Here is a 22,318-nt window from a genome sequence, read left to right on the forward strand (position 1 = left end):
ATGTGAGTGAAGGACCGATGACGCGTTTGTATTTTGATCATCGGAGCTCTGAGCTTCCTGGATGATCGGATCTGCATTGCTATCGAAGCTTCCTAGAAGGGTTATGGAGCTCAAGGCGATATATCGTGGAGTGAATAGGAACTACGGTCCACAAAAGCTCTAGGAATAAGGTTGCATATGGGGGGCCTACGCATGTCCGTTCACGATCATCGCAATCTCCAGCTGCTGCAACGGCGATCCTCCGCATATCAATCGCGGCGATGTCGAATTTTTAGGATTGCAGCTAGCAACCGAACAGAGTGACTTGACACATAATCTTCTAGAGGCACAGTTATTTTTGACTGATATTCTGCGTTGTATACCCCATTCCGAGAGCTGAGCGAGTTTACCCGTTTCAGAAGAAACTATAGCAATGCCATTCGTCTCATCTATTCGTAAGGCCGATCTGAGACCGCTCAATTAACGGGCTACCTCACCTCCTATCCAGGCAGATAGCTTACTTCTGCGCAAGCGCCTTGAGCTTCTTCGCCGTCCTCGTCCCAACCTTTTCCTCATCCCAGATAAAGTTCACGCTCTCCTGCTTGACAACCTCATTCGCCCACTTCCAGAACTTCGGCGTGCGCTTCTCCAGCAACCCTGGCAGCTCCTGCGATAACAAGCCATACTTATGCAGCGACAGCAACCTCAGCAAGAAGCTCCCCGTCAGAACCTCAACCTGCGTCAATTTCTCCGCGCCACGGAAGAACGGGCCTGAACCTGCATCCTTGGGATAAAGCAATCCCTCAACGTTATTCTTCTCGATCGCCGCAACGAGAGCCTCGGATGCAGAGGCGCGCTCTTCTTCAGAGGCTGCCTTTTGCGCCGCGAAAGCTTGCGGCCACACCTTTGTGAAGAAGGTGTCGACGAAGAAGGAGATGTGGGCGCGTTGGATGGCGCCGGCTTCGGTGTTTGAGGGGGGCACGAGGTGCGACGGATGTGCGTCAGCTAGGAGCTGCGCGACGATGCCTGATTCCGGGATGATCGTGCCGTTGTAGGAGATTGTGGGGACGAGGCCGCGCTGCTCGCATTGTTAGCATCTCGTCATTCTATTCTGCTAAGCATTTTGGAAGGGAAATAGGCGTACCGGGTTAACCTCCAAATACCAAGGCTCACGGGGCGTGTCAAGATCGATTATGACCTCCTCGTACTCGAGGCCGAGCTCCTTGAGGGCAATGTGGGCGCGGTGGGCCCAAGGGCAGATGTGGTTTGTGTAGAGGATGATCTTGGGGGCCATTATGGTGTTGGTGGTGTCCAGGTAAGTGCTGGGGTTGGGAGCAAGGCGGGGATGGGCAGCGGGAATATATAGACCACACCACCGGTGGATTTCTAATCTGGTTGTGTCAAGTTGGACGAGAATGATGACATATGGGGTGCTGGGGATGCTTTGAAATGCAGAAGCCCCCCACAAAGAGGGGAAGTGGGGGGAGTCCGGCTCTTATTTTCGGCTTCAGGCTTGGCTGGCTTATCGATAGGTTGGGTATCGATACACGATAAGATAAGAGATAACCGAGGATAAATAGTGGCCTGGGACTACCAGCATTCGATCTTGGGTACCTACCTACCTAGAACTGTTGACAGAAGTTCGTTTTCGGCATCCCAGAGTGGCAGTGCAAGAGCGACCGCGTCATTGGCACAAAGACCATTGTTGCACAACATATCTCAGCATCTGTCGCTCCTACCCAGTCAATCGATCATTTCCTGCCTCGAATCAGTGCATTAGACCGTCATCTTTCAATCATCGAGCATCGATGACTTGCAAAAACAAAGGACGCCTATGCAGTCAGATCCAAGTCGCAAGATGAGGCTGCAAGGCTGCGGTTGAGATACAGCCTTACCAGCCACGGCGGCAAGCGCATCCCATCGAACTTGTTCAAATACGAGCCGCTTGCCGGCTGGAGAGCGAATGTTTGTTGATTCCAATTTATACACATTCCAGACATTTGTTGCACTCTACCTGAATGGCGATACTCAATCACCGCGATGATTCAATTCCCATGGTTGAAAACGCGACTGAGCAAGGCGTCTCGTCCGAAATCGAGTGGCCCACCCTCTTCTTCTGGATGCTCTGTTTTGCTGTGAACGCATGGGCACAACCAACAGGTAAATTGATAGGACTGAGTTATCCATATCCAGCTCTTCTGCGGAGCTCACAAATCCTTTCCGCTTGTGATGCGCTCGGTGTCATGGTGAACATGGTTTGCACAGCTGCGCATTCATTTTCAGATATACAAAAGAAAGCCGCTCACATCCTCGCCCAGCGAGTTGTCGATAAAGACGACCTGCCTGATATAAGAGCAATACAAGACTTGAAACGCCAGGCAAAGAGTCGATGGGCAGGCTTTATTCTAGGTGCCCTTCCGCAATTTATCAAACTATTTGCTTGCAGAGGAATCGCGGTCTCGCAGGGCCTGGGAGCAATGTATCTTTCATCATGGCTGTTTTTTGAGCTTCTCATTGCGATCAGCAAGATCGACGAGGACTTGCAGTCTACCGCAACGCCAGCTGAGGGTCGCAGATGTACAAAGCGCCTCGTCAAGTCATGGACCTTGTTTGCTCTAGCCCTCGATATGGTCATCTGGTCTCTACCTACTTGGTTGATGTGGACAAAGGCCCCGGCCAACTTCAATCCGCCATCCTCATCAGCCGGTGTCGCACGCGCCATCAAAAGAGAAATGGTCCGCACCGACTGGCTCTCTGCCTCACTATGTGCACTGGCCTGGCCCATCTGGATTGAAATACGTCCTATCCTCGGCGACCTCGGTCTTCTCACCGCGTTGACATCGCCCGGACCGAACCGGTTCACTGCGGTAGCGTTGTTTGCGGCGATGGCTATGGTGTTCGACATCAATACGATGGCGCTCTCCCTTGAGTGGAGAGATACACCACCTGTGACAGAGCTTGTACTCTCAAGCACTTTAGTACCGCTGTATATTTGCACTCCGCTTGTTGCAGGGATTCTGATAGACTTCATCGACACGGATAAGGCAAGGAGCTTTCTGGGTGCCTTGCCCAGGATCTCGACGCTGCTTGCCCAATCGTTTATTTTTTATGTGTTGGTTTACAACCCAGAGGGGACAGTGCATCCAGAGTGGTTGAAGTGGCTTGGATAGATACTTGGACATGGAGCACTAGGAAGCTGCTAACTTGATCTGTTGTTCTATGGCTCGTCCTGAAGTCGAAACTTCACTACGTTGGTAATCCATTTCTTTTAACTATACTCAGCTACCAATTGGGAAATCAATCCCATCGAACAATGTCTCTCATCCCTTCCACTGATGGCATACCCAATGAATAGCCCTCCCACCCTCCGGAAAGAACGCTGCCCTTTCCCAGTCAATGACTCCCGCAATAGAATCCAGGTTCGGATGCAATACAATATTTGACAGGTCCCAATCCATATGCGAGAGGACTGGGGGGCTAGCTGGGCTTATCTCGTGCATGAATGGTACATCGTCGTCCTTGTACGCGCTGAGGAAAGGCCGGGTTGAGTTGAACGGGCCCCGGTGCGGAAGCTGATTGTGGACAATCTCGCCGGAGTCAGAAAGTGAGCGGACACTACCCGAGGGATTGTGGATGCTAGCGAGCTGCTTGATGTAATCTTGGACTTGAAGTTTGATGCCCTCTTGCTGTCGGGATGGGACGTTGTCCCATATGGAGCCTTCGAAGATCGATATGCCGCGAATCCGCTCGAAGACGTTAAACCTGCGCCATTATCAGTTCACGCTCAAAAAATCCATCTATTAGAAGATTGATTATAATTACTTACCCGTCTCCCTGATAAACCACCTTAGGAACTGGTGTTGCCGTATACTCCCAAACAAGCTCCATCGCGCGTAATTCGTTGACATCCCGCTGCGCAACAGTGGCGGTATCAAGAATATATCCGTCAAATCCAAAGCTCACCGGGCCTCAGAGCTTTCTTAACGACATGGCCCTTGAGGATGTAGACGTATCGGTTAAAGGGCGGAACTGGGAGTGCTTCGGGCTTGCACTTCAGCCATTGTTTGTTAGGCGTGAAAGACATGTTCCAGGGCTTCTCACGGTGATTGGGTTGCGTTGGACGGCAGAAACAAGTTAAACAGTGAGATTGAAATGTTTTCCAATGGGCTGGAAGGTGGCCACTGCAGGTGCCCCTCATGTCATGTGCTGTCTAAGCGAACACGGGGTGGTTGGTATCTCTGCAGGGTGCCCAGTGCGGGTGCCAGGCAGGGTGAACACTTGTCCAGACCGACCTCTTTCTTTCAAGCAAAGTGACACAGGATGCTACGCTTTCCTTGCGGTGTAGATGCATGTCATTCTTCAGGGTGTCAACCTGGGCAGTGTCACATGGCCTCCCGTACTGTTCCTATTGACTACTTATCTCGCTATCCCATTACGATGAGGTACTACTGTATCATCTACTGACATGGGGATGGTTGGACTTTAACCAGCAAAGCAAACTACTTGGTCACTTGATCGCTGAGCGTGAGTGACAAGGGTGAAGACCCCTTACGTACGCTACTCTGGTACATTCCAGCCGCATATGGAATGATGCCCATGGCTTGTTTGTTTATTCAGCATTTAACCCCAGCCTAGCATTGCTTAAATACCTGGTGAAAGGCCATAGCTTTGCTAGTCCGTCGTACTAAATCTCCTCCCATATTCCATCCATGCTCAGCCCAAAAGAAAATCGACTACTCACCAAGCTCTCATCCCGCCGGTGCTCGATCCCTTTATACTTCTTCGCGCCATGGCCTGGAAATGTGGCTGCTGCGGCAAATGGAATAGCACTCGAGTTCAGTCATAGCCTCGGGCTAAGTTTGAGACGTCAAAGGCGCCTCAGCAGCTTTATTCCCAGCGAGCACCCGGTCCAGTATGTCTCCCGATTGCCCGATGCTACAATGATTACCCATTCGTCGGCTAATATCTCTAGGATAGTCCTGTTCACAACTAGTACGATAGTAGGAGGTGCAGGCGTCAGGTAGGTACCTGTGCACGGGAACTGGCATGGAGGCTCGAGCGAACAGGATGGTGCTGTTTATGAACATTCTTTTGATATTGCGGGTTATCAGTCACTCGTTTCCTCACATCCATACATCAATATACGTATTCTACTTGCAGGAACTGACCTAGTGTCCTGAAACTAATTTCGAGCGTCCCGACTCTAGACGAGGACTCGATAGAACTCCGCATTAGGGCAAGGTTTGTCGAGAAGCAAATTTGCTAGTATTTATCGCTGACTTGTGCTGGGCTACGCTGATCACGGCGGATCCAGCCAGCATGATCTGCGCTTCTAGGATCCTCAAAAGAGTATAAAAAGTGATATGGGGGAGCATAATACAAAGAGAGTCTCGGTATATGTGTCAAGATATGAATTGTACTAAAGACTGATGCAAGAGCGAAACGATTGTAAGAAGGGAATAAAGCAACGTCGAGGCTGAGTATTTGCAGTACTGGGGCAATACCCTCAAAGCTTAGACGCACTACGTCCCAAACTGGATTTAGTTGCGCAGGGTAACAGGCACTCGGGGTGCTTTAGCCAGCTCGTCTGCATCCGTAAGATTGAGTAAGAACCGAGCGTAGCAAGCCGCAGCCGGACCAGCGTAGCCCTCCCAATGCTCGTTCCAATGCGTATCGCCGTAATTCGCTATCCCCGGGATCGCGAGCATGGGGTAGTGGGATAGAAACAATTCCGCCTCGTGGTCGTAAAAAATGCCGCCATAGGTGGCCTTGATCTCGTCTCGGGTGGTCTTCATACAGAACGTTGAGGAGATAATAGTCCCGTAGTGGATGGCAGGCTAGCCATTGTCTCTCTTGGACCTGGGTAGCATCGCTGGACTTAAAGAGCTGATCCGTTGAAGAATCAAGACGGCCAAAGTTGTTGCGGAACGTGGGACTTTTCCCCTCTATGGCTTCGTCCAGGGTCGCGGCGACGCTGAGAGCAGTTACCTCAGGCACAGCCGGTCAAGGGCGGCGCGCAGCGCGGTAGGGACACTGTCAGCCGTTCGCTGCAGCTCAAGGCCCTGGGCACCTTCCTTGTAGATGCAGACGCCTCCATCGGAACCGTTGGATGCGGCTCCAACCACGACATCGCCGAGACGGACATCCTGGACGGGGTTGGACTCGTAGTCTGGCATGCCTGCACCAATACCGACCATGACGAGGACACGAATATTCGGGAATGTGTTGAGGAGGTCCCAAATGACGAGGTTTGCGTCGCCAGCTGCCGACTGGTTCTGACAACGCACGCTGGCAACTGCGACTTTGTGGTCTCCGATGGTGCCTAGGATGTGAGAAACTGATGATGTACCGGCTGAGTAAGACTGAGGAAAAATCCACTTCCCGCGCAACATTGTCTTCGCGACCGCAGATGCATGGGTTGAATTGCAGATCCAGCAATGGTGTAGTCCTCGTTAGGGAAGGGAGAAGTCTTGGTCCCAGACATGATGACAGTAGTTCAATCGATTGGTGACCTTTGGTTTTGACCGACCGGGCGTCTTCAGAAGGAGAAAAGGAGTCAAATGGGTGGAGTGTGAGGTAGAGAGAGAGAGTTAAGGAACGATTAAACGAACAAGTATTTATAGAAAGAGGGAAGGAAAGAGGAAGCCCACCCAGTACCTATTGGCTTCTGTGCTGTCATTCAGCGTCCCCTTCACAAGGAAAGTGAACCTTGGAAGCTCAGCTGTTTCTTTATTGTGTCTGGACACCTGTGAAAGCCATCCTGATTATCCTTGCCATTATATCTAACCTTGGCGTTCTTTGACAGCCCTCGCCACACTGACTGGTTCTTTGAATTTGAAACCGCGGAGAAAGAGCGTGGAAGAAGGTCCACTTGTCAGCCTTTGTCTCGGACATATACTAGGTAGGTAATTCTACCGTGCAAAAAACTACGAGCACCTCCTTCCTGCCTGATCCGGACGTTGCTGCTTTAACAGGGTGAGCCCGGTGAGTCAGGTGATCCGCTCACCGTTAAAGGTGATTTGCTCACCCCTTAAGATAATTTGCTTACCTATTTAAGGTGATTTGCCCACCCTTTAATACCTATAATCACCCTACGCTCACCTTGTCCCCTTTTTATGTTCATATTATCTCTTTAGCTACTTTACCAAGAAAGTTAAGATACCATGTTAAGAAATAAAAATAGGCCTAGCTATTAAAGCCTAATTTATTACTATGCCTAATAAAATAGTGCTAGGAAGTCCTTTTTTTCTTATTTTTTTACTTTTTAAATTTTTAAGTGTCGTGCAAAGTATACTTATTATAAATTTATTATTTTTAACTTTAGTTATTTTTTTTTTACCTATTTTATAAGTTTATAGTATCTTTAGGACAAGTAACTTAATCTTAATTTTATTATAATAATATTTAAAGGAAAAGGAAGGTAAAAGGTTAATAAAATAATTATTATAATAATAAATAGCTATACTTATAAAATACACTATAAATAAGATTAGGAATATTATAAAATAATTTATTTTAATAACTTTATTACTTTGCAAGACAGGGTTATATTAGCCTATATTAAGTAAGTATTTTTTATAACTTTTTATTTATTAATAATTAATTACCTTATTAATCTCTTACTTGTCTTGCGTTTTAGCTAGGTATTAAAAAAATAAGAAAATTTAAAATAAGGGTGTTTAAAATAAATATCCTGCGCCTAATCTTGTTATAATTAAAGATTTTATATATTTTTATATATTTTTTACTAATAAAATCCTCTTACTGCGTCCTACAAAGCTTTTTATAATAAATTTTGCGGAGCGGTTCTTTACCAGATTTACATGTATTATTAAGTTAACTTTTAATAAAAAGGATACTTAAAATATATAGATAGTTAATACTTATTTTATTAAGAATTTATCCTATATGCTAACCGTGGTAGTTTATTAAAAAAAAACTTGTTAAGGAGGAAAAAATTATTAAAAATATTAAAAAAGTAAAGCATATATTTATATATTATAATTTTATAAATATTCTTATCTTACTATAAAATAATAATAATCCTGTTTTCATCCACCCAAGGTATAGAGTATAAATAACATTTATTATTTAAATATATTATTACTTAGGCGCTTGGATTGGCATATTTATACCAGATATATTAAAAGTAAACAAGCATAAACTATAATATAAAGTATATTACCTAAACCTCCTTACTATTATTATCTAAATTTAAGCTAACCTGGAAATAGGATATTAAGCTCTATATTTATTATAAACTAGATAATAAAATAAAGCTGTTTTTCCGCCTTAGTAAGATTTAGGTTAAGAATAATAATAATTTAAAGAATATAGTATATTTCTAGCCTTAAGGACCTTAAGTTCACACTGCTAATAGTATTTAATTAGCTTTTATCTTAATAAGAAAGTATAAAAAGCTTTAATTTAACCCCGTTGCCTTTTTATTAAAAATAGCTTTTTAAAATAGCATGTTTTTACACATAAACTCCTGGGAGTCTTTAAAAAGATAGGATCCTAATTATAATAATTTAGTACCCCTTTTTTAAAAACTATCTGTGGCTAGAAAGCCTGTTTTATAAACTATAACAAGAGCTAATAAAATAATTAAGCGCCTGTGGACTCAGGAGAGTTTCTGTAATTTATTCAGGGTAGTTATTATTAATATAAGATATTTTAAAATTATAATAATTTATACCCTTAAATAGGGATTAGATAATATACTTAATAATAAGTTTAAATCAGCTTTATATTTAAATACCTATTAATTTAATATTTAGCTATAAAAGTAATAACTAAGGCTAAAAAAATCCAGGTTCTTACATAAAAAAATTTAAATATTTTTAAAAAAAGCTATATAAACAGTACCTTAGTATTAAGCACTATAAATATAGTTTTTAGAAAGAAAATACGCCTTGATTATATTAAATACCTTGAAGGGGTGGGTAAATACCGTGTGCTTGAATATTTAAGGCATTTACCGGCAGAGCATTAGCATGCTATGTAACGGCCTAGGATATAGAGCCAGGTACGAAGCAGAACACTAAGGAAAAGGGGGTGGAACAGTGGTTAATCTCTAGGTTATATATCACAAAGACTAACTCTTGGCTAACTAAGCTATGCTAAGGGTTAGCCTTAAATATATAAGGAGAATTAGTTATAATATTACCATGTTTTATTTTTTTATATTATTAAACCTTTTTTATTATTTAAGGCTAATAATTCTGCCTGCTCCTAAAAAAATTAACCTTAATTTATAAATAATATTAAGGATTTTATATTAGGTTTTTTTATATTTCTTAATAACTTTATTTTACTTTCTTTTTAGTATTTTATAGTTTTATACTTAAGATTAAGGTATTTATAGTAACTTTTATTTACAGGGGATTTATATAGTGTAACCTTGTTAATATTTAAGTTTTATATTAAGATTATTTAAATAGTATTATATATTATTATTTTAATTATAAGTAATATAAAGGGATAATTTAAATATAATCTAGCTAAGGATTATTATTATCTTAATTAGGTTATATTTAAGTTTAAGAATTATTATTATAATAATAATTTTTATGCAGGTAGCTAAACATAAAATAATAATTTTTTAGCCCCTTTTTTTTCTTTTTTATATTCTTTTTAAAATAAATATATCCTATTTTTATTTACTTTGCAAGTATTTTTATCTTAATTTTATTATTAATTTTCTTTATTTTATTATTATTATGGCCCTAAAGCACAAGAAAGATATTATTAAGACTTTAATTATTTTAAAAGTTTACTAATGCCTTTATTATTTTTATACTGCTTTAGTAGTAATAAACCCTAAAAATACCTTTAAACCCTTCTTAATTAACTATATTATAAACATAGTTTTTTTATTTTATGCCACTAGTGCTACAAGAGAAATAATACCTGTAAGCTAGTAAGTACCCCCCTATTTTATATTATTTAGGTACTAATACGCAAGGTCTTAGACTAAATTAATAATAATAGATAATGCTACTAATTTAGCCAGCCTTTTAACCTGGTACCACAGGTTTTGGCCCTGACCTAATGGTGAAGAGGCTAAGAAGGATAAGATAACTTGGAATAATAAGTTATTATTTAATATTTATTAAGTAATATTTCACCTTCTTAAAGCCTTTAAATTTACTAAAAAGGTATATAAAAAAAGTTTAGTATAGTAATAAAGACTAAAAAAAATCTTAGTAAAAATATTATATAATACTATAAAAAAACTTTATTATATTATGCCCTTTTTTATTATATTCTAGCTCTAGATTACTTAGCCTTTAGAAAGAAAAACACTGCTTGTATTATTAATACTTATTTTTATTTTATTAAGGGTAATAATAGTTTTGCCTAGTAAATTGTAATAAAAGGGCGCTTTTTTATAAGGTTATTAAGATTATTTATAACTCTTATTTTAAGAAGGAGGACATTATAATTTATATTAAGAAGGTAAAGGTCTTATTTCTGTCAGATAAAGCCTGCCAATCCGTCTTAAACTGGTGGGATTTAAGGATATTCTGTGCGTAAGAGTAGAAGGTATAAGTCTTAAGGTTAAAGAGCTTATATAAAAGACTAAATAAAGTTAAAAAACAAAATAGCTTAATTTCTAAAAATAATAAATAATAACTAAAACTATTTAATATTATAAAAACAGTCCTTTGAATATATAATACTTAATAAATTAATTATAGTATTCTGCTTTAATAAGTATATCTGGTTAAATTTATTATATTACTTTGCTTTAACTAATATAACAGCCAAGAAGTTATTATATTAATACTACTATATTACTATAATTAGTTCGGATAATTAATAGCTCCGGTTCCTAACGTGACAGCCCGTCACATTATATTAGTAAGGCAGATCTATTGGCTGACAGCAGTCCGCGCTGGCCGCGTTCCCTGACAGGTGCCATGCTTGTCTTGGACATATTTAACTAAATTAATTAAGTAATGGGTCCTAAGGCTATAATACTTCTTGCCTATAGAATCCTGCTAGTATTATTTGCCCAAGTCGCATGGTTTTTTAGGGTAATATATTAGTTTATAAACATGGTCCTAAACCAGAGCTTGCCCTGCAGTACTTTTAGCATTAATCTAAGCATCATGGTTAGCAAGTATTTTCCAGGTTATAGATCTGGTTCCCCTCTTGTTATTGCCGGACGCGGTTAAATATTTATTATTTATATAGTTAAATAAGATACCTAAGGTGAGTTTCTTGCCTATATAAAATAAGTTGCTTTATTTAAGAAGCTGCTGCTCCACAGCTGACTATTTAATGCTAGTCTTCTTAAACCATTTATTTAGATTATGTTAAAAGTGATTATTTACTAACACTATTACTGCTATGTCTTTGGACCTAATATGTTTGCTACACTAAGTCTTGGTTTTTACCCGACTCTTAAGCTTTTGCCTTAAAACCTTAGCCCAGTAAGCACTAGGAGCTAAAACTAGGTCTGGTTTAGTATTTTTTACCACTACTTAGTCATTTACAGTAACCTTTTACTTAATTAAGTAGTGAAGGTTAATAGGTAGGTTTTTATTATAAGGTCTTCCCTCCTTTTAATTAGATAGTTAGACTAACTTAAGCTTATTAGACTGCGGTTAATGCACAGGAGAGGAAGGACTATATATAAATAATACAGGGGAACAGCCAAAGTTACCTAAAGCTAGGGTATACTATGGGGTTGCTTCCTAATAGCTGAAAAGTTAAGAAGGATGCGTGTCTTAACTACTGCAGGGAGTGCCCATAGCTCCCTGGAGGAGGATTGCTGCTGTCACACTATTGAGTTATTAGTACCTTGGGATGACCGCATCTGGGTAGCTAATACTTCTTCGTAATGGAACCGGGCTACCATGGGCGGTTGCAATGAGCAACAGATATGGGTGTATGACTCGCGGTTGCTATCAATTTGTCATATCTGGCCTTCTCCTCAGCCTTGAACTGTACCTTCTCGTCTTCTACCTGTTTTCTTTCTTTCTCCAGGTTTTGATGAGCAAGTTTAAGCGATCAGGTGTTATATAGCTGGAACTTCTGCAGGCAAGATAGTATAACGGCAAAATTAATCAGATAGACTCTTACAAGTAAGGGCTTATATAGCTAGCTAGTCGCTTCTTACATAACAGGTAAAAAGGTCTTTTCTAGATCTGCTGGTGCTACCAAGTGTCTTCATTTTATAATAAAGAAATATAAAGTTAATATATGGCTTTACTATTTAAATGCCACAAGGACATCGCCCCTACTGGCTAACTAATCTTTAAAACAGCACCTTTTATATTTTAGTATTCCTTAGCCTATTATCCGCTTGATTAGACCTTGATATAGACATCCGTGTTGTAGTAGATAATTTTTAATACTCGCGTAAAGAAGGTGTTCAAAGTAGAATCTCAACAGGGACACAGTCTTTAAAATAACCATGTAATCTTTACCTAAGAATATAATCAAGCCTTGCACTATGTATGCTGCAGGGTAATTACCTGCCATGCGCAGTGGTACCTGCCAGCAGGATTTCTCTAATATAGAAAAATACTCTTTCACCCTTAGTGCTGCAAAACAGCCAGATACACTGGCCCTACTTTCCAGAAGCCTTACCGCCATCTAACATAAATCCAAGCTTTCTGCCAATTTAAGGTAAATTTCTCAAATACTCGCGTAGAGAAGGCTATAACTATCTTGAAATCTAGGGATTTGGCGATTAAATATAAAATTTCGACGGGGAGGTATCCTAGCGTCATGACCGTATATCTAAAGATCGGATCTCATGACGTAGCATGAAGTGGTAGACAGGATCAAAAACGATTGTAGGCCACTCGTTAAGGTTAACCCCGCAAAAATATCGAGAACCAAGATGCATGCAATGACCAGGTTCCTGCAGCTGGAGGGTAAGCCGGGGTGCGCTCAGACTTCCCCCACACTTGAACAACGCCAAATGAGGGGTCCGTCAAGAGCGGTGGCCCGGTCTTTGTTCGCAAAACGGCAACGCTGGCAAGAGGTGCAGGATAGCTCAAAGGTTCCTGCGTGGCAGCAGTCGGCTACTTGTTATCTGGGCTGGAGGCGAACTCTTTGCCTCTGGGTCGGTCATCCCAGGGGCTCACTCAATGCGTTTTGTCTATGGAGGTAGGTAGGTATTTCTAGTATCCCCAAAACTACGAGCACCTCCTTCCTGCCTGATCCGGACATTGCTGCTTTAACAGGGTAAGCGCGGTAAGTTAAAGTAATTTACTCACTTAATTTACTCACTATTAAAGGTAAATTACTTACCCTTTGAAGTAATTCAATTACCCCTCAAGATAATTGACTTACCTGCTAAGGTACTCTGCCTACCTCATGTTTCTTCAAAGTACATAGCTCTGCTTTTCGAATTCTCTGAATATTTTTTGAATAACAAAACTAACTAATATTTCCTAGCGAGTTTGGATTGATATCTCTTTTTAAACCGCTGCAGAGGATTTTCTTTACGAAGTGTCGTGGACCAGACAATTTCGCACCTGCTGAAGGATAGACGAAAGTGGAACCAGTAAGAAGCAAATATCGTGGCTTTAGTCTTCATCACTGGAGTCTGGGGGCATTTCGTCGATTTCACTGTCCTCCTCCTCATCAGCCGCATTAGCTGGGTCCAGCTTGCGCTGTATCGCCTCCGCAGCCTTTATGGCGAAACACATGGCAGTAAGAGTTGGGTTGGATGCATTGGACGCACTGGGGGCTTTGGGGTTTGTGGACTTGGGGGGCCCTGGGATGACATTGAGGCCACCAAGGTAAAGATTGTCCACGCCCCATACCTTAGAATTCTCATCGCAGCACGATGTCTGTTTCTGCTCTGCTTCTGTCTTTTTCGGGTCTCGGCGCTGAGCGACGGTCGTGCCACATACGTGCAGTGCTAGGCCAGGGGCGAGAAACTGTGGCTCCGAGCCCGGGAGATAGCCTCCCAGTTCTGCGGCAACCTTTTCCATGTCCTTCATCATTTCATGTGACTGGATACGATCCTTTTTGCTCAGTTTGAAATCGAATGTTGGTTGCGGCAGGCCATATGCATCCGTGAGTTTGCTGGAGAATTTGATGCGGTTCCTCCATCTGGGCTCCACCCCGCCGAAATAACGAAGGTCGACAATGGTACGTTTGTCAATGGCAGGTGGCAGTGCTCCGTAGGAAAATGCGTCCCGGTGGATCTGGGTGTGCCATGGGGTGGCGTTGGTAAAGGGCAGGGTGACTTGGGGGTCCAGGTCATCGAAGGGTATCTGGACGGGGTCTGCGGTCTCGTCGTACTTCTTCCGATGTTTTCTGCATGCCTCGGACCAGTCTTTTGTCTTTAGGATCTCAACCCACTTGTCCTTTAGGACAATTTGACAGAAGCACATCGTTTGCTCTGTTAGATTCCGGCCCTGTGGGGACAAATCAGCAAGTGTTTCACCCCTATGCCGCTCTTGCTTGACTGGGAAACAAGTGTGGAGGCCGTACCAGCGCCGGGAGGTAGAATGGCGATTGAGCTCCCGCATTATATCCAGCATCATCATCGTCGTCGTTGTTGTCGTCGTAGGCGTAGTCGTTGTCGTCGTAGCGAAATCCAGAATTGTACAGAAGCTGTGGCGTGAGGATTGGGCCCCCGCAGATAACCACATATTTTGGGCGTATTCTGATTCTATCGGTGTGCTTTGCCTTATGAGTACCATGTGCCGATATGGGATGTGCGAGTTTCTTGACAATTGCCGATTTGACGTTGCGTCCACTGCTGTCGAGTTCTAGTCTTTCACAGATGTGCTCCTCCCGCAAGTCCAGTTTGTGGTCAGGTATAAGGTGTTTGAATACTGTAGCCGAGGAGGACCAGGTAATCAAGTTCTTCCCTTCCACTTTTTTCGCAGCTAGTGGGAGGTCTGTGACTCCACGGGTTGGGAATTTGGGTTTCAGGATAATGTCCCGGACCAGCTGTTGCCGGATCGAATCCTTGAGGACGTCCGTCCGAGTGCCGATTAGCTTTTCGGCTCTTGCATACAGCGTATTCCAGGTGGCGTCATCGAAAATGTCAGACCTCTCCAGCTTGTGCTGTCTGGGCGTGGCGCAGGTCCAGCTGGTTTTTTGTTAGTGGAAGCCCAATGCCGTTGCGTAATGGAAGCTGCCATGCTCACTGGGTTGACATCCCGCCGACATTGCGTGACACACCATTAGCGTCCAGATTCGTGTAGATGCTCTGATCTTGGTTCTGTCCGTTGAAGTTTTGTTTACCCCTTTTGTGGTTGTCAGCTCATCTCATGGTACGCACGTAAGGTATGGTCGCAAATGAAGCTCACCGGGGGGACCAGGAGACAGGGGGCAATTTGAGGTTTGCATCGACTCGTGTTGGTACCGAGCTGGCAAACAAACTTCCCTGCAAGCATTGCATTAGGATATTGTTTTCTGGCGCAATACAGATAGTCGCTGGTTACCTGTATGACACTAGAAATTTGTAAGTATGCGAGTATTACTGGGTAAGAGACGTTAGACACATACTTGACAAAAGAATCGATGTGTTTCTGGTATACAACAGCATTCTTCTTGTGCTGTCCAGGTATCTTAGACTCTCTAGTCCAAGAAAAAGCTGAAATTAATCATCTATGACTCCGGTCCAAATTAAGACTTCTGGAAAGCTGACGTACTGTGCTCCAGCCTCCACCATAATGACCTTTGGAGACTTCGGTAAAGTACCGGACTTGGGATTGAGAATCTCCCTTGCAACCGTCGCACCAATAGGGCCGGAGCCGATGACTATGAGAAGGATTAATTTAGTAGCCCAAAGTATGAGGATAGGTGTCACCCTGTACTTAGAACATCGCAGGGTTCATCAGGCAAAGTCATTCTGCTAGGTTCCGTTGACATTTCGCTTCACGTTTGTAGTAATGTTTTTCTGTAAGAGAAGGTTGTTGGAATCAAAAACAGGACTGATCATGATCGGGTTTTTATAGGGCAAGGCTTGCTGTTCTCTTGTCATGATGGAAGAGACTAATAATGATGCCGACAGTATTGCAATCCTCGAGGTGGAGAGATGACCAGAGGACTAAGATTCGAAGCGTCATTAACTTCTCTTGCCACAATGGAAGAGACTTTTAACGATGCCAACAGTGTTGCAAACACTTAAGGTAAGGAAATGACCAAGGGACTACAACTGATTGAGTGTCATTGACTTCTAATCTCACCTGTTTGCATGCATCCTGGGAGCATTTTCAAGGGTGTGCTTGCTAGAACGAGGTCAATTGGCCGATATCTTGTGAAATTAACTTTAGTCAACATTGAATTATAGCGCATCATGACATCCATTCAGATTGTATTGGTCTGGATTAGAACCCGCCAGCACCATAATCAACAATTGCAGAGTCTTGCAGCATTAACCGCATCCAGCCATCATGGAGTAGACCAAATCACAGATTATGGTTGCACTAGGTAGCGGAAATCAATTCCAGAAGCAATTGCTGGGGCCCATTATCGGAAATAATTTCCAAAAAAAAAACCAGGAAGTACATTGCACAAGAGTAGTTAGTTCAAACGGTATCATGGTAATATGATTAAGTAGAAATAAAAATTGAATGGGATTTTTTGTTGCGGTGCTAACTTGCAATGGTTCGAGTACTGATGAATTGAAGTATGCATGTTCATTAGACTGGAAGAAAGGGAAGGACTGAGAAGCCCTACATGCTTGTACTACCGTGTAGATTCCGAAACTGTGACACAAAACTGTGGGTGCCCAGTCCAACCAATCAGTGCTGGCTCCTGCTACTTGCATCAAATATGCGTAATTGACTGGAAAGTAAGCTGCCATTTTCAAATATCCTTCCCATACGTGGTCTTCTTTACACATGCAGCATAACCAATATTGGGGGCGAACTCTGTTCAAGGCGACGGAAATCTAGAACTGAAATCCTGCACATCATGACTTTGATTTCCAGTACGCTGAATCGGCAGTACAGGCAACCAAAAAGAGGACTGGCTTTTAAAAATGGCCATGAGGGTCAGAGATAGATAGATGCCTTTAGTTTCAATATTGTTTCAGTGGTCTTCCAACTGATATTCCATTGCACTTTGTTCTGTTTGACTAGATTTCACCAACAAGAGAGCAAGATGTCTAAGTCTAAGGTTCACGCACCTGATTTTACACACCAAATTATTCACCATCGAAAGGATGGCTATTGGATTGACAAGTTCTATTACCACAAAGATGACAAAGCCCCTGGGCTAATTGTGTACGACCGCTCTGCCTTCTTTGCCCCTTTTATAGGCCCATCTCCCTACCAGTATTGATACTGTTGATTAGGTCCGGTCTGGAAGGAGAGATAGAATATATTGAAAATCCTAAAAGGGAAGGTCCTGATACCATTGCAAACGATCCCAACTGGGTCCATGTGCGGGAAGGGGTAGAAACCAATGATAGGTCCTCCTTTCCGACTAGTGGGGCACTTGGTGAGTTTTGAGTTCCATCCGGCATGAGGCAGTCTGAGGCTAAAGTGGAGCGACATTTGGTAGACTTTGTGTACGATCCACCATCTGGTGAGTAGATTGATATCTGGAGCCAACTTGAGGTATACATGGTTACTGATTGGGAACTTAGAATGGACCTCGCACAAGATTTGTGAACTCCCTACTCCTGTCCCGACGGCCTCCCTGGATATGACGGGCAATGGATTTAATGATGTAATCGTGGGTTATAATTACGGCGACACCATGATTAATTCTGATCCCAAGGGCGGGGATATAATATGGCTGGAAAACCCAGGCCTCAATACCAAAGCGCCATGGAAGCGTCATTTCATTGGACGGTGGCCGACAGTTCACCGACTTGCAGTTGGTTATTTTACGCAGAGAACGTTCCCCGAGATCATTGCCGCCCCAGTCGTCCATGGGCCATTTGACAAGGTAAGCGTTGAACAACTGGGATTGGATCCCACTGGGTGTCTACTAACGATCATACAGGATACCCCTGTGCCCCTGATCTGTTTCCAGAAGCCGGACGATAAGGTTGTCAAAGACGTGTATGTTGCTGGTCAAGCCCTTCTTTGTTATTCAGTAGCCTAAATTCGTTTGTCTCCAATTGCAGAGTTGAATGGAGGAAAGACATCGTCGACGACGGCCACTTCCGGGTCATTCACGAGATCTACAAGAAAAGGTACGCTATGTTGGATGACCGTTCTCATGTACGTTCTCGTATTGACTATGGTAGTTTGGATGGGCCCCGAGGTCTTGACTCATTGCTCGTCGCATCAATGGATGGCGTCTCCCGACTGTACTACCAGGGTGGTCAATGGAGACGAGAGCTCATCGGCCAAGGAAAAGCACGGATGCCCGGACAGCGTGAAAATAACTTCTTTCCTGCAGCCGGCGATTTATGGGGAGCCGGGACTGCAGATGCGGGACGGATGGGGAGCGACCCTTTTGCCTATGTCGCTGTCAATGAACCATTCCATGGCCCGTACATCAGCCTCTATACGAAAAAAGGCCGCGGTCAGCCGGGAAATCCCTGGAAACGTCATATTTTGGACGTTTATGGAACGCCCACTCAGAAACAATGCTGGGGTGACGGGCCTGTTCATAATATTGTTTGTGCGGACATTGATGGTGATAGACCTCCTACAACTGTCACACGATACACTATACTAACATCTTTATGCAGGTGATGGGGAGGATGAGTTCCTGGTGTCAATGTTCGGACCAGTGGATCGCGATGCTCAGGGCAATACTCCGGTCAGTATAATAGCGGATGGAGGTGGCCTCAAACTGACAGCCGCCTGATTGTAGGACGTGGATGTGACTGGAGTGTCCCCAAATAAGGTGCGTATGCGAAACCTGCAATGCTTATATACCATAAACAAACAGTAGTACTGACTTCAACTGCCTAGGGGATCTGGTGCTATAAGGTGATAGACCTTGACAAGGGGATTGTTGCCAAATGGCACCTTGCAAAAGGATCTTCCGCTCGATGTACAGTTGGAGCCTTTTCTGGAGAAGGAACGGTTGATCTGGCCTCTCTGAGCTACCATGTGAAGAAGTACTACCGAGAGCGGGATCCTGTGGTGACGCTCCACCGCAATCGACGCAGATTCCCGGTCGCTGATCCTCAAATACTTGGCACCCTCTGGGATAAGGAGGGAATGGTCTATTTGCCTCGGCCGGAACACGTCAAAAAATACTTGACCAAGCCGCTGATTGACATTGCTAATTACTCGATCCGCGTCGAGGTTTTCCCACCAGGCGATAAGCTGAGCCTGGACAGAGAAGACGGGATCAAGGTTATCTTTGGGTCTGTAAAAGAGATCATCAACGAAACGCAAGTCCTTCGAGTGCGTCGGCCTCTAGGAGGTGCACCGTTCCCTGCAAAGGCTACCCTAAGGCATCATGGCAACAGTGTGCTAAAAGCGGATGATCGGTTGGGAGCCATCATTCTTCACTTAGTACAGAGGCGGGCCCCAGGCCGATGGAGCAAAGCGTCGGCCGTGCCAGTGACAACGACATTCGACCTTAGCGATCAAGGAATTCGATTTCCTGATCTCGCATTCGTCAAGGTGCAGGATCTGTGGTGGGGTGGTAATTTCAAGGGGTACGACTTTTATAACTTGACTGGCTTTCATTTTCGCCTGCAAGATAATAAGCAAAACCTGTGCCACATGCAGTTCTGGACCGCAGGTGAGAGAAGACACATTGTATAGGTATATGAGGAATCCGCTGACACGGCCTTACACTAGGTCCAAACGTCCACGCTGAATACCACAACCACAGTGACAACGCCTTCAAAGAGCTCCACACCTGTCTTTCTCAGGGGACACCTAACAATGGAGACAAGAAGATTGGTGGCATGTGGTCGTCGCGACCATCGACCTGCGACTCCATCATTCCCGTCGCAGCACTATCGCTTGACGAGAACGCATTTCCAAAGCCGCCGAAAAATCCACTATATTGTGGATTGAAACCTCTGGAGGAACACGGCCGAATATGGCACGAGGATGCCACCAGAAACGCGGTCTACCGGAAAAATAACACGGTCTCCTACCCGCGCCATGAGTGGGCCGCTGGCGACGGAGGTAATATGGGAGCGATTGATGTGTGGATGGCTCTGGAATTCGATGCCTGGCTGGATTTTGATATCTAGATTTTATCTTTGGCTAGCCCACTGAGCGCTACTTCGATTCTATGGGGATCAAACCAACCTCTGACCCAGATCCCACAACTACAAAATCTTTATGAAGTGAATCCCTGTTTCTAGTTATCTTTCTACTATCTACTAGCGTACTTGTGTATGGTCAAAAGAAACAGAAGTAAAACATTTTGCGTGATTCTAATATCCTGTATCTTGCATAGATGAGGGGCAAGTAAATTTCTAGATTCGAACTGGTTCCTGTGTATCTCTTGATTTCATATAACATCAGCAAGCAAGTACTATCATGCTCTACCTCCCTTGAGTCTTAAGTGCAACCAATACTTTGAAGCAATGCCGAGTTAGGCATTTCACAGTTGAAAGTCTGCCCTGTTACCCTGCCAAGTTCTACTATTCTTGTCATTTATGGAAACGCCTATGTTTATACTAATATATTTGGAATGTACAGCACTAATTAGATTCCAACAATAACTAACTTTTCTGACTAGTAGGACTCCGCACCTCAGAAGTATTATGCTGCAGTGGAAGACATAAACCAAGTTTTCAAGTAACCTCCGCTTGAGGTAATATAGAAAGTAAGAACCCTGTCCATCAATGTGCAATTTGAACGGACTCATAGAGTTCCTCATCGTAAATATCGCCATCTTCTTCATTGGGTGCCCACTGCCCGGTCTCAGAGTTGAATGTTTGGGAACACGCCTTTTGCAAGTAACCTGCATCTCGTAGCAAGGAGATATTGCCAGGGACGAAATACTGGGTTCCGCCCCCAGACTGGCCGAACCAGGGCGCCACCTTCCCCGTATATGCCGGAAAATCCTTCTTGACCACATATGCGTAATAGCTGAGAGGGGCAGCGTTAGGTCTGGTTTGAAGATTACCCGGCGGTGCAGCCCTGCGAGAGTAAGGGTCGCCACGAGGTGACAGGTAACTTCCATTTGGATGGCCAAATCGATCCAAAATCGTGTTGACTTTAACAATAACAGGCTTCGCTTGGCCGTCGAATCCGTCGCTTGTTGGATATATATACTGCTTTGCACCATTTGCACAGTTTGCTTTTGTAAACTGTTTTAAGAAGTCGCTGATGCAAAGGTTGCCCCGGAGATCGTACCCCTGGAAGACCGACTTCATGTTTGTGCCGCAGACGGTGGCGTTACGGTCGATCCTTATGGGTCCTAGGAATTTGTTCTGGCAGAGGCACTCTTTGCAACCCGTAGCGAGCTTCTCGCAGGATTCGTTGGGGCACTGGTGGTTGGCGGGTTAGCGAGTTGGGTCTGGAGAATCAGCATGCACACTTACCTCAAGTGCGGCAATTGCCTTGATGAGTATGAGCAGGACTAAAGTCACAGTATATAGTAGTCGAGGCATGGTAAAGCTTGTATGCAAGAGGTTCAAGAGGAACAAAAGGTCACTTTGAATTGTCAATAAGGATACATGTCAATAGGGGCGACAGAGGCTTGATATAAGCTGTTTAATTCAACATATCCATGACCGCTACATGTGGTATTACACACACATGTTGTCTTTTAGTTCACCCAAATGCAGATCTACACTTAATGGTTGATGTCATGTTGGGAGTAGGCCAGATCCAGACACACAGGTCGTAATCCAGATTAAATGTGGAGTCATCTACAGTTCCCCTCCGGCAAACCCAGTAGGATTGTTTAGGTTGGGGCAGAGCTGCGGAGAATAAACCGTACAGCGTAGATCTGACGCTGCTGCCAACAAGAAGTCTTGAAGAGAGTATGACGGCTGCCAAGCGTTACAGTATGAGATGTTACAGATGTTGTTAATGGCATGATAACACAAAAGCCAGCAGCGTGAGCTTTAGGTTACATGATGCTTTTTTTCAAGTCATTCTAAACATGGATCCTTGTTGTAACTATCCTTAGAAGCGATAAAACCATGCTCCGATGTATAGCCAAACTAGGAATTTACTCATGGGAAGCTGCAAACTACAAAGCTCGTCAGATGTTTGGCCTTACAAGTTCGTAATTTATCATGTCATGGCAATGAGCATCACTTAGATTCCAATCTTAGCAAGCAACTAAAGAAAGCAAATGCCGTGCATAGCGTCATTGAGTTGACGTATCCTTGGAACTGGACGGCTGGTAGCATTCTAAAGGTAGCAATGGTGTTCTGGGGTTTCAATTGCCCTTGGGTCACAGTGTCTCGGAATGGAGATAAGTTCCCTACATATAGACTGGACTATTTTTCCGTCGG

The 22,318-nt window shown here is 43.7% G+C and overlaps 7 protein-coding genes across 7 annotated transcripts; 2 read left to right on the top strand and 5 right to left on the bottom strand.

Moving 5' to 3' along the window:
- Window positions 1-370: 370 nt before the first annotated feature.
- BDW74DRAFT_148083 (glutathione S-transferase family protein) lies at window positions 371-1,575 on the bottom strand. The gene is made up of 2 exons (XM_073723644.1): window positions 1,124-1,575; window positions 371-1,057 (listed from the first exon to the last, which is right to left on the bottom strand). Exons 1-2 carry the CDS (start codon window positions 1,271-1,273, stop codon window positions 497-499), a joined length of 711 nt encoding a protein of 236 aa, XP_073586493.1. The 5' UTR covers window positions 1,274-1,575; the 3' UTR covers window positions 371-496.
- Window positions 1,576-1,997: 422 nt separating this feature from the next.
- On the top strand, window positions 1,998-3,149 carry BDW74DRAFT_175550 (uncharacterized protein; the record flags this gene model as incomplete). The annotated part of the gene is made up of 1 exon (XM_073728359.1): window positions 1,998-3,149. The coding sequence occupies one exon, from the start codon at window positions 1,998-2,000 to the stop codon at window positions 3,147-3,149; it is 1,152 nt and encodes a 383-aa protein (XP_073586494.1).
- Window positions 3,150-3,299: 150 nt separating this feature from the next.
- BDW74DRAFT_175551 (phosphotransferase family protein) lies at window positions 3,300-3,867 on the bottom strand (the record flags this gene model as incomplete). Its single annotated transcript, XM_073728360.1, has 2 exons — window positions 3,300-3,741; window positions 3,806-3,867. The coding sequence occupies 2 exons, from the start codon at window positions 3,865-3,867 to the stop codon at window positions 3,300-3,302; spliced, it is 504 nt and encodes a 167-aa protein (XP_073586495.1).
- Window positions 3,868-5,963: 2,096 nt separating this feature from the next.
- On the bottom strand, window positions 5,964-6,371 carry BDW74DRAFT_175552 (uncharacterized protein; the record flags this gene model as incomplete). Its single annotated transcript, XM_073728361.1, has 1 exon — window positions 5,964-6,371. The coding sequence occupies one exon, from the start codon at window positions 6,369-6,371 to the stop codon at window positions 5,964-5,966; it is 408 nt and encodes a 135-aa protein (XP_073586496.1).
- Window positions 6,372-13,529: 7,158 nt separating this feature from the next.
- BDW74DRAFT_175553 (pyranose 2-oxidase) lies at window positions 13,530-15,816 on the bottom strand (the record flags this gene model as incomplete). The annotated part of the gene is made up of 8 exons (XM_073728362.1): window positions 13,530-14,369; window positions 14,446-15,052; window positions 15,111-15,209; window positions 15,273-15,349; window positions 15,408-15,417; window positions 15,472-15,543; window positions 15,618-15,726; window positions 15,783-15,816. 8 exons carry the CDS (start codon window positions 15,814-15,816, stop codon window positions 13,530-13,532), a joined length of 1,848 nt encoding a protein of 615 aa, XP_073586497.1.
- A 3,281-nt stretch (window positions 15,817-19,097) lies between these two features.
- Window positions 19,098-20,092, top strand: BDW74DRAFT_189202 (uncharacterized protein; the record flags this gene model as incomplete). Its single annotated transcript, XM_073731917.1, has 2 exons — window positions 19,098-19,629; window positions 19,689-20,092. The coding sequence occupies 2 exons, from the start codon at window positions 19,098-19,100 to the stop codon at window positions 20,090-20,092; spliced, it is 936 nt and encodes a 311-aa protein (XP_073586498.1).
- Window positions 20,093-20,689: 597 nt separating this feature from the next.
- On the bottom strand, window positions 20,690-21,463 carry BDW74DRAFT_175555 (TNT domain-containing protein; the record flags this gene model as incomplete). The annotated part of the gene is made up of 2 exons (XM_073728363.1): window positions 20,690-21,340; window positions 21,395-21,463. The coding sequence occupies 2 exons, from the start codon at window positions 21,461-21,463 to the stop codon at window positions 20,690-20,692; spliced, it is 720 nt and encodes a 239-aa protein (XP_073586499.1).
- Between the last annotated feature and the right edge of the window lie 855 nt (window positions 21,464-22,318).

Source organism: Aspergillus multicolor (genome assembly GCF_047715735.1).
Source record: "Aspergillus multicolor strain CBS 133.54 unplaced genomic scaffold BDW74scaffold_5, whole genome shotgun sequence".
Lineage (NCBI taxonomy): Eukaryota > Fungi > Ascomycota > Eurotiomycetes > Eurotiales > Aspergillaceae > Aspergillus > Aspergillus multicolor.

Coding starts and splice junctions, on each gene's coding strand:
- BDW74DRAFT_148083 (XM_073723644.1), bottom strand. CDS start 1,273: ATGGCCCCCAAGATCATCCTCTACACAAACCACATCTGCCCTTGGGCC. Junction 1,058..1,123: donor GGTATTTGGAGGTTAACCCG/GTACGCCTATTT, acceptor CAATGCGAGCAG/CGCGGCCTCGTCCCCACAAT.